We start from the raw sequence: 11,665 nt of genomic DNA on the forward strand, positions 1-11,665 counted from the left end.
TTTGCACAGAAAAGATAAAGTATAACATAAAGTATAACATGCTTATTATTTAATTTTAATTGGCTCCTTTTCTACATTATCTTGGCCCTAGTATATACTGTATGTATGTGAGATAGACCTTAGATTGTAAGTTCCATGAGAACAGAGACTGATGTGAATGTACTGTACATAAAGCGCTGCATAAACTAAAGGCGTTATATACATGCCTGTAATAAAAATGTATATAAAATATATATATATCTCAGAAGCAGCTCAGACTGATCGAATGCGTTTGACACAAGCCCAGAGTCTGTCAACACAGGTTCTATGTCTAGTGCAGCCTTTTTCACCCTGGTGTGTCTTCTGGGTTCTTCAGGGTTGCCTTGGCAAAATGCCTATAAATTGCAACAAATTGCCACAGGTTTTAACTTTGCAGTATTACAACCCTTGGCACCATGCAGGTCAGGCCACTGGCATCTTGACAACCAATTACATTACTGGTTGATAAGGAGAACGACAGGTGCTTCCATAGCATTCTTGTTTACTCTTCCCCTCTCCACCAGCACTGGGGTCACATTGGCAAGTAGAAGAAGAGACACTGAAGGAGAAGAGAAACACTAGAATACTAGTCAGTACCAGTTTGCAATTGTGGAGGAATAAATCACTTCTAATGTTGGATGGCCCATGTGTATGGATCATGTTGCTGCGTTATGCAAAACTATTACTTTAGGTTTTTCGTTTTTTTTTTACATTTTTGGAATGGGGTGACTCGAGATTGTGCAGAATTTTAAAGGGTGCCGCAACTGAAAAAAGGTTGACACTGGTCTAGTGACAAGGGTGTTTTAAACATGGCATGTACCCGATTGGAATTTATAATCTACTATTATGATTTATATTTTGAATTTATGATCAGTTTTTTTTTTTTTTTTTTAAGTATAAGCATTTGGAAAGAGAGTCCCAAAATTGCAATAGTAAAGCTGGATACACACTACACAATTCTCTTTAGATTTTTTTCCTTTAAATTTACCAAAACCATATAAATAGGAGGTCAAATCTAAACACTTTCAATTTGTATGCAAACAGGCATTCCCCTGCACTACATAGTTGAAGGTAATGCCTCGTACACACGCAACGATTGTTGGCCGACCGATCAGCCGACTTTTGTCCCGTGTTGTTGTGTTGGTTGAAATGTGCTCTAGACTGCACACGAATTTTCTCGGCCAACAAAAACCAACTTCAGAAGTGATGTCATGTGCTGGTTTACTTTCCGTGTGTTTTTTCTTCTCTGAGCATGCCCAGTCTTGCTCAGCAGATTTTTGTCTGCCGAAATCTGTACTGACTAACGGAAAATCGGCCGTTCTGTTGACGGCCAACAAAAATTTTATAGCCTGCACACCAGATTTTGTTTGGCCGAAAAGTCGGAGTAGGTTGTCGGAAGCATCATACTAACAAGCCGACAATCGGCCGATCGGACGTTGGCCGAAAATTCACGGCCAACAATCGTTGCGTGTGTACGAGGCTTAAATCTAAAGGAAATCTTACAACAAAAGTTGTATAGTGTGTATCCAGCTTTAGACTGTTAGCTGGTTGAAAAAAAAAAAAAACATTTGCCGAGTAGGATTTCTGCCAAAGGACGCGTTACAGAATGATGGCAATGTGCCATTACAGACGCGCTACATTCTTCCAGGGCATGCTGCTACTTGCAGTCACCATAGGCCAGCCTTTTTTGGGGTTCCTCAAGAGGATGCTAGGGGTTCCCTGAGTTCCTCCAGCCTCTCAGATATGCACTCACTGATGCCAATGATTTTTTTTAGCTATCTGTAAGGAGGTTTCTTTCCTCTGACCATCAGTATAAGAACTCTTCCCACTGGTCATCATGCTAATGCACACAAAGCTGCAGTTAAAGTAATTATTAGCTGTGCTTTTCTGAGATCTGAACGTTATTTCTAGGGTTCCTCCATATTAAAAAGGTTAAGAAAAATTGCCATAGAGCAGTGATGGCGAACCTTGGCACCCCAGATGTTTTGGAACTACATTTCCCATGATGCTCATGCACTCTGCAGTGTAGTTGAGCATCATGGGAAATGTAGTTCCAAAACATCTGGGGTGCCAAGATGGTTCACCATCACTGGCATAGAGCAACTCTGATACCTGCAGCACTTTGTAGTGCTTATAATCCACCTACGGAGGCCATATGACATCAGTTTTATTCATCTGAAATAACTTCAATGCAACAAATGGCCAGTTTTCCTGCATCAATCCAATCACTTTTCCATCCCATTCATAGGCTTTTCTCTTTGGGTTAATTGAAAGCTGCTAGTGCAAGCCAAGTGAAAACTGTTAATTGATCAGAATATGAAAAGAAATATAAGAATTAAAAGAATGGTCAGAGAATTATGACCAGCTATGACAAGAACCAAAACATAGGGCATTGAACTGTTTGTCTGGTATAGCCGCAAGTTTGAATCTAGCAGGAAATGTTGGGACTTGTAGTACCCCAGCTGCTGCAGTAGACCCACAAGCTTATGTTGGGAAAGGAAAGGAAGTGTTGGATGAAGGTGTATGTAACACCATGAGAATGATCGTGTCTGGTGAGCAAGTGTCAGATGCAGGTGTATGAAGTATCAGAAGTATGGTCATGTCTGGTGAGGTGAGCAAGTGTCAGATGCAGGTGTATGACGCAGTATGGGGAGTATAATGATAGCCAGGAAAGAAGGGTCACATGCAGGAGTATGAAGCACAAATATGAGGATGGTGATGTCTAGGAAACAAGGGTCAGATGTAGATGTATGAAGGACTATTATGAGGATGGTAAAGTCTGGGAAACAAAGGTCAGATGCAGGTATATGAAGGACTATGATGAGGATGGCGATGATGCAGGTGTATGAAGGACTATGATGAGGATGGTGATGATGCAGGTGTATGAAGGACTATGATGAGGATGGCGATGATGCAGGTGTATGAAGGACTATGATGAGGATGGTGATGTTACGTCTGGAAACAAGGGTCAGATGCAGGTGCATGAAGGACTATGATGAGGATGGTGATGATGCAGGTGTATGAAGGAGTATGATAAGGATGGTAATGTTTAGTGAAACAAAGGTCAGATTCAGGTGTATGAAGGATTATGATGAGGATGGTGATGTGTAGAAAAAAGGGTCAGATGCAGGTGTATGAAGGACTATGATGAGGATGGTAAAGTCTGGGAAACAAAGGTCAGATGCAGGTGTATGAAGGACTATTATGAGGATGGTGATGTCTGGAAACAAGGGTCAGATGCAGGTGTATGAAGGACTATAATGAGAATGATAATGTCTGGAAACAAGGGTCAGATGCAGGTGTATGAAGGACTATGATGAGGATGGTGATGTCTGGAAACAAGGGTCAGATGCAGGTGTATGAAGGACTATGATGAGGATGGTGATGTGTAGAAAAAAGGGGCAGATGCAGGTGTATGAAGAACGATGATGAGGATGGTAAAGTCTGGGAAACAAAGGTCAGATGCAGGTGTATGAAGGACTATGATGAGGATTGTGAAGTCTGAGAAACAAAGGTCAGATGCAGGTGTATGAAGGACTTATGATGAGGATGGTAAAGTCTGGGAAACAAAGGTCAGATGCAGGTGTATGAAGGACTATGATGAAATGTGAAGTCTGAGAAACGGTCAGATGCAGACATAAGAAGCATCAGAAGTACGGTGATCATGCTCTTGCTTAGAGCTAATCTTGGATGAAATACCATGCATGCGGCTGATGGTGTACCCCATCCATGTGGATGGAGAGGTCAGCGTGCGCTACATTGTGTCCAGTGGATGATGTGACCGGTGCTATCAGATGGGAGGAGGAATGCGGTCGGGCCGGTCTCTCAGGATTCCGCTATCCCGACACAGAGGCTGCTCTGTGTCAGCACAGGAGGAATGCGGCAGGTGAAGAGCTGCCATATAAGGAATGGAGAGGGCGGGGTCACAGCGCAGGTAGGACTGAGCAGGTAGAGCTGGGATTGGAGGAATGCAGCAGGTGAAGAGCTGCCATATAAGGAATGGAGAGGGCGGGGTCACAGCGCAGGTGGGACTGAGCAGGTAGAGCTGGGATTGGAGGAATGCAGCAGGTGAAGAGCTGCCATATAAGGAATGGAGAGGGCGGGGTCACAGCGCAGGTGGGACTGAGCAGGTAGAGCTGGGATTGGAGGAATGCAGCAGGTGAAGAGCTGCCATATAAGGAATGGAGAGGGCGGGGTCACAGCGCAGGTGGGACTGAGCAGGTAGAGCTGGGATTGGACAGGCGGAGGTCAGTGTGAGAGCAGATCGTACAGGAGAGCAGATGCTGGAAGATTGAGCGCTGTCCATACACATCACCGGGGGTAAGTGACTGCACCCCATATATACCTAGATATATATATATATATATATATATATATATATATATATATATATATATATATACCGCTGTATACTGATCTATGCTACAAATACAAGGCGAATGCTTCTTCCATTGATTGTTCTGGATCACATTGCTTTTAATTGGTTAGGTGTGTAGGCATTGTTTGATCGCACAGTCAGCAGACGGTCTCCTTGCCTGCAGTAGTAGTAGTAGGGAGTAGGGATCATTGTTCCCCATCTCTTGAATAGGCAGCTGCAGTTTGTCGCACATAGTCCCCTCTTTCCCGATTTTTTGTGATTGGATGTAATTGTACAGGGAGACATCTCTGACTGTTTGAAAATGAAATGATCACCTGGATAAGAATAGCAGAAGATTGCTGACATTTGCTAGATTGCACCATTTTAATGAGAGCATCATTCTATTTATATACAGTACATACAGGGTGACACCATGATAGAGTGCATATAATATCTTTATATCTTCTTTAATTGTTATACCTAGCCATAGAATAGTCATATTATGTCCATTACATTTCACATTGATGAATTGATTTTTTAATTCTATTCACATCAATGACACATAGTATAAATCCAGAGATTGTTCAGAGCTCATGCACACTTAGCATTCCTTTGTGGTGCGTTATTGCATGCAGGTTAAGGAATGTTATCTCAAAAGGAGGTGCAGTGGTGATTTTATTTTCTTCTATAATGCCACATGGCACCTTCCAATGGTTGTGTCAGCACCCCATATATGAGCGGGTTCTGATCAGGTGTGCAATGGGGATATCTTTATGATGACACATGTTATGGTATGCATTGATGTGCATTGCATTAACGTAGCCCATTCATAATGAATAGGCAGCCAACACCACAATGTATTAAGAAATCAGTCATGAAATATGCATTGTGGTGCATTGAGTTCTACTGTACAATGCAGTGAGGTGCCATTGAAAATGAATGGTACCGTAAATAGAGCAGTTGCATTGTCACGCACTGTGGTAATGTGCGTTAACGCATGGGTTTTACTGTACATTGCCACAACACACAAGTGTGAATGGGCCTTTAGGGAGTCTTGGTGGAAATGACTATTTGCTAGGATTGGCTGTATTTTCTTTCTTACATACTGTATGGACAGCACAGCTTGTGGGTCACAAGATCTAATGGAAAATCCACCTGTATATGTATAGAGCAGCCTTTCCCAACCTTTTCAACACAGAGGAACCCTTGAAATAATTTTCAGGTCTCAGGGAACCCCTGCTAAAAATGACTATATTTACAACTCATGATACATTAGTGTGATGGTCAATGGGGTGAATGCTTCTTACACTTGTGGACTTGAAGAATTACCTTCTTCCAGATAATTAAAAAGATCAATGGTGTCTGTCTGGGGAACTTATCTGAGAGGCAGAATTGCTCATTGCTCAAGGAATCTGTCGCAACCTCTGGAGGAACCCTGGTTGAGAACCACCGGTATAGAGGTACCCAACGGTTAGGAAGAGGTTTACAAATGTATTTCTGTTTGAGTATCGGAGAAGGCAGAAATAGTTGGGAAGCCAAATGTCTTCCTCCACCTTCTAATATCTATGGCCAGCTATGCCAAGAATTTGCTATCAGTAATTAACACATACATTTGTAATTCTTTTCCACTCCATAATCATTGATCGAGTATTCATACTGCTTGGGATTCCTACAGCGCATTGAAATGATGTATACAATGAAATCTAAACATAGAACTGTCAAAATCTATTGTTTAAGAGCATGGAGTCATTGATGATCATGCTGTCTTATTGCAAGACACTTGAACACTGGAGTTCCATTCTGTACACCAGCCTTTCTCAACCAGGATTCTGTGTACCTCTAGGGTTCTTCCAGAAGTTCCTATGGGTTTCTTCACTAACCACCAATGTAAAGACAACTGTTTACCAATGTAAGTGGTCTATTTCCTACTGCCATAATTGTAAGAGGCCCTTCTCTGCTGACCACTAATAAAGGGGTTTTTATTTTCTGACTATCAGGGTACACAAACTCCTGACCACCAACCTAAAGAGGGGAGGGTTTCTCCATTGACCACTGATATGAGGACATTACAAGTTTCATTGTCTGCTTTTTTCTATTAATATCATTCTATTTGGTTAATTTTTAACTTCATAATATAGAACACGGGGTTGTTAGAAATGATCAACCTTGGATGTCAAATACTCCCGACACCCCAAATTCTTTTTTTCATTAAGGGCTCTTTCACACGGGCGATCCGATCAGATCCGCCTGTCAGTTTTTTAGGCGGATCTGATCGGATCCTCCATGCAGCTCTATGTGTCAGCGGAGACACCTCCGCTGACACCCGCTGCCATCCGCATCCGATCCTGTGCTTGAAATCTGGACGGATGGAAACCCTATTTTTCCATCCGTTCAGTAATCGGATCGGATCTGATGAGAGCGGACAAACGGTCCGCTCTCATCCGATCCCACATAGAGGGCAGCGGGGGCTGAGACACCTCCCTCTCCGCTCTGCAAGCGGAGACGGAGCTGTCATCCGCCGGCTCAGCAGGGATCGCGGATCGATCCCCGCTGAGCAACACGGATCCGCCTACGGAGGCGGACCGTGTGAAAGAGCCCGTGTGAAAGAGCCCTAAGGGCTCTTTCACACGGGCTCACCGTGTGAAAGGTCCGCTGCGGGACTTTTTTTTTTTTTTTTTCACGGAGCGGATGACATTTCTGTCATCCGCTCCGTATGTTCGCATATCATCCCATCCGTTTGCGGATGATATGCGGACCTAATGTAAGTCTATGGGGATTGCGGATGTCAGCGGATGACACCGCTGACATCCGATTTTCCTTCCTTTCCGTTTTTTGAACGGAACAAAAATAGGATTTTTTCAGTTCCAAAAAACGGAACAGAACTGACAGGAGGAAAATCGGATGTCAGCGGATGGTATTCTGCTGACATCCGCAATGCCATAGACTTACATTATGTCCGCAAATCATCCGCAAAAAAATAGGATGATTTGCGGACATACGGAGCGCCCGTGTGAAAGAGCCCTTATAGTTATTTCTTCAATGTATTAATCACGCTATGTACAGTTAGCTGTAGAAATAATAATTTAACCTGGAAGGTTTACCCCCCTTCACGACCAGGCATTTTTTTGCGATACGGCACTGCATTACTTCAACTGACAATTGCGTGGTAATGCGGCACTGTACCCAAATATAATGTACAGTAAACCCCCCTCCATTGCGGGGGTTACGTTTCGGACCCAGCTGCGAAAAGTGAAAATCCGCGAAATAGAAAAACCCTATTAAAATGCATTGTAGGCATGTTTTTTTTTACTGTCACTGTACGTGTAAAAGCATTTTAAGGTCTTTAACCACTTAAGCCCCGGAAGATTTTACCCCCTTCCTGACCAGGGGGTATTTTGCGATTCGGCACTGCGTGACTTTAACGGACAATTGCGCGGTCGTGCGACGCTGTACCTAAACGAATTTGACGTCCTTTTTTTCCCACAAACAGAGCTTTCTTTTGGTGGTATTTGATCACCTGTGCGATTTTTTGATCACGCGCTATAAACAAAAAAAGAGCATCAATTTTGCAAAAATAACAATATTTTTCACATTTTTTTATATGAAATTCCCCAAAAAAAATGTAAAAATCAAAAATTTTTTAAAATTTTCGGCCAATTTGTTTTATGCTACATATGTTTGGTAAAAAAAATCGCAAAAAGCGTATTTTGATTGGTTTGCGCAAAAGTTATCGCGTTTACTAACAAAGGGAAAGATTTTTGTCATTTTTGTTGTTTTTTTTTTAACGCGTAATGGCGGCGATCTGCGATTTTTTTTGCGACATTGGGGCGGACAGATCGGACCCTTGACTGACATTTGTGACACTTTTGGGGTTACCAGTGACATTTCTACAGTAATCAGTGCTATACATATGCACTGTTACTGTAAAAATACACTGGTTGTGAAGGGGTTAACTTTATTTGGAAGGGAGGGGCTGTGTGTATCCCTAGGGGCGTGCTTTCTACTGTGATTGGCTGTGGCTTGAGCTGTAAGGACACTGATCAACGGATCTACATACTAGATCCGTTTGATCAGTGTCTTTACAGCGAGGAGAATGACAGGTGGCTTGTTTACACAAGCTGCCTGACATTCTCCCTCTCCCCCGCCGATCGCCGAGTGACCGGCGGACATCGGGTCCGCTGGTCACACGCGCGGGGGGGTCCGTGACCACGCGGGAGCGGGAGCGCGCCTCCGGGGGCGCGCGCTCGCTCCCTAGACCCTCACAAGCTAGTGACGTAGCCCTACGTCACTTTGCCTGTGAGGGGCTGACTGCCGACGTAGATCGGCGTTAGGCAGTCGGCAAGTGGTTAAACACACTTTTAAAACAATAGAAACTCATTTAAACACACAAAAGATACTGAGAGACATAGCAAGAGCTACGGAAAACACAAAAATATTTCATTTTTAATGATTTATATGGTAAAATAACATTACAAAAAAAACGCAATATACCGGGACCGCAAAAACTGAACCGCGATGGAGCGGGGGTTTACTGTATGTCCTTTTTTCCTTCCACAAATAGAGCTTCCTTTTGGTGGTATTTGATCACCTCTGCGGTTTTTATATTTTGTGCTATAAACAAAAAAATCCGACAATTTTTTTTAAAAAACAATATTTTTTACTTTCTGCTATAAAACACATCCAATAAAAAAAATGTTTTCTTCATCAATTTAGACCAATATGTATTCTACTACATATTTTTGGTAAAAATCCCAATAATCATATATTGATTGGTTATAGCTTCTACAAACTATGGGATATTTTTATTTATTTTTTAAAATTCTTTTTACTAGTAAAAGCAGCAATTAGTGACTTTTTTGTGAGACAGCGATATTGCAGTGATCAGTGACCAGTGACCCTAATACAGTATTCAGTGCTAAAAAATAGGCACTGTCACAGTACTAATGACACTGGCAGGGAAGGGGTGATCAAAGGGTTGAATGTGTGCCTGACCAGTGCTTGACTACTGCTTGTACTTGTACTAGGAGAAGGCATGCTTAGTAGAGACACAGGATCCATGTCTTCTGTAGTGACAGAACGGCAATCTGCCTTTTGTACCAAAGCATTGGCAGGTGTCGGCGGTCATTGAGTCCGCAGTACCTGTCAATTAGTGGGCTGACGGCGGCACGTGCGTGCGTGCCTCAAGCCTGGAAATGCAGGATCAAGTACCTAGTACGCGATCCTGCGCAGGAGAGCTGCCTTACCTCCCTATATCTACAGTATACGGTCTGCAAGTGGTTAATCATTTTAGGATGTATTTCCTGAGACCTGAAAACCATTTTGAGGGTTGACAGACTGCGGTGAGCAACGGTTGCATTGTAGATGTCTGTTGTGCTAGCAACCATAGGATCTAATGTGCAGTATCCAAGCTGCACATTATTGCAGGGATTCAGTAAAAAATGGTCATTAGATTTGGGTTTGTGAGGATTCATTGTCATTATTGACTTTGTGAGTTATTAATAAATGCTGAGAATAGTTGCAGAGTAACTCCACTATCATTGGAAAAAATAGCAAATAAATAAAAAATAATATAGCGTATACAATTGCTACATAAGTCATATTGTAACTGAAAGTTATTAAAAATTATCTTTCCTTTTCAATCTGCAGCCGCTGTCATTTTCTGTAAAGTGCAATGCAATATGGCTACCTGAAGGTGTTCTGTACACAGAATGTCCCCCAGAAACATAATTTCCTGCTTGTGTGATTGGCTCATTGATTTTCCCAGAAGTCTGCACTAAGTTACAAGTCAGATTTCAGGCATCCCCTGAAACAGAAATGTCATAGTTGGTGAGGTACTGCCAATAGAAATTAACATTTAAAGGGATGCAGGCCCTGCATTTTTCCTCATTAGAGCCCTGCAGGTGCAGCAGCTGATTGATAATTATGAAACTACTCCCATTAGATTCACTTACAACATGGCCAAACATTTCTTCAGAATAACAAAAGGTAGGAATCTGCAACAAAGTTTGTTAAAATCCTTGCACATAGATCATCCAGAGGGGTTTTTTTGTTCTCAAAAATAGTGGAGTTACTCTTTAAATACACAAAGTACAGCAAAATGCATTTAGAAAGCACCATCAAACACATACATCTGTCAGTAAACAGTAAGACCATATTTTATTGGTGTTTATTGAGGTACATGGGCAACAGAACTTGTGCCATGATGCTAAAACTGGTGATGTGACAGCTGTCTGATAATTCCACTCTAACACTTTTCAATCTGTTCTCTGGAAAATGGTCTGATTTCTTTCACGGTGTAGTTGGCACAAGGTTTTTTAACACTGTCTTTCTTCCACAATTACAGAACGATCAGAGGGTTGTGTACTGCTGGGAAGTACTGCGGTTTATCGGCGTCTCATGGATCCTTCATCCAGTTGCAGCATTTCTAGAGGTCCCCTCTATCCCAAATCATCAGCTAATCAAGGGGGAAATGGTGAATACACTGTGATACGTAATCGTTTGGAGAAATCAGTATCAGAAGATTCGGGGGTGGAGCTGCCACCACCTTCCCCCTATGGATCTGAGAGCAGCTATAATCCGGATGAATGTGGAAGTGTAGAGAGCTCTACCTCAGAGGATCCTGAGAGTTTGGAAAACCCCGCCCCTGAGGAGTCTCAGGACCTGAAAAGCCCTCCCTTAGGACAACCAGATCATTTTCAACATTCTCAAGAAGCAACCTCAGTGGAACATCCTTCTTCAGAAAGCCCCAGAAGCTTTAATATGCATTCACCTAGGGATCTACACCCATTGGAATATTATATGAACAAACAGCCTAATAAGGATGTAAGTGTGCCACATAAACTGGAACAGGCCATTCTCCGAAGCAGGAAGCAGAGGAGCAGTAGCCGGGAGGCCATCCAAAATAGAGCAGCAAGATGTATCAGGCAGTATCCGGGCTCACTAAAAGAACAGCGTAGAGGGAAATCTGTTGGCTATGAAGCAGGAAGCCCAGTTCGCTGCAGTCTAGAAAACGAGGTATGTAAAATGAGTGACACCTTCATACATCACACAAGCTAGTACATCACAGAAAAGCATTTTTATGCTAAAGGAGATTTATTTTCATGGAAATCCACTTTCTGGCTTGGTGCTCTACTCCTTAATCCCCTAAAAAAAAAAAAGAAAAAAAAATACACTTATGACTACTGTACCTATGCAACTCCGCTGCAAATTGCACAGTGGGTTGTGCTGCAGGTAAAACCATGTACATGTTAGAGTTAACAGACTTTCATATATACAATATACTCTAGTGAC

At 42.5% G+C, this 11,665-nt stretch overlaps 1 protein-coding gene across 1 annotated transcript in view; it reads left to right on the forward strand.

Moving 5' to 3' along the window:
• LOC309554362 (uncharacterized protein C8orf58 homolog) overlaps positions 1-11,665 on the forward strand; it is a 39,902-nt gene that overhangs the window by 20,748 nt on the left and 7,489 nt on the right. The window contains exon 2 of the mRNA XM_082256027.1: positions 10,719-11,389. Coding sequence (XP_082112153.1) covers positions 10,719-11,389 — 671 coding nt within the window. The remainder of the gene's footprint in view (positions 1-10,718; positions 11,390-11,665) is intronic.

Source organism: Pelophylax lessonae (assembly GCF_965119305.1).
Source record: "Pelophylax lessonae genome assembly, chromosome: 4".
Classification (NCBI taxonomy): domain Eukaryota; kingdom Metazoa; phylum Chordata; class Amphibia; order Anura; family Ranidae; genus Pelophylax; species Pelophylax lessonae.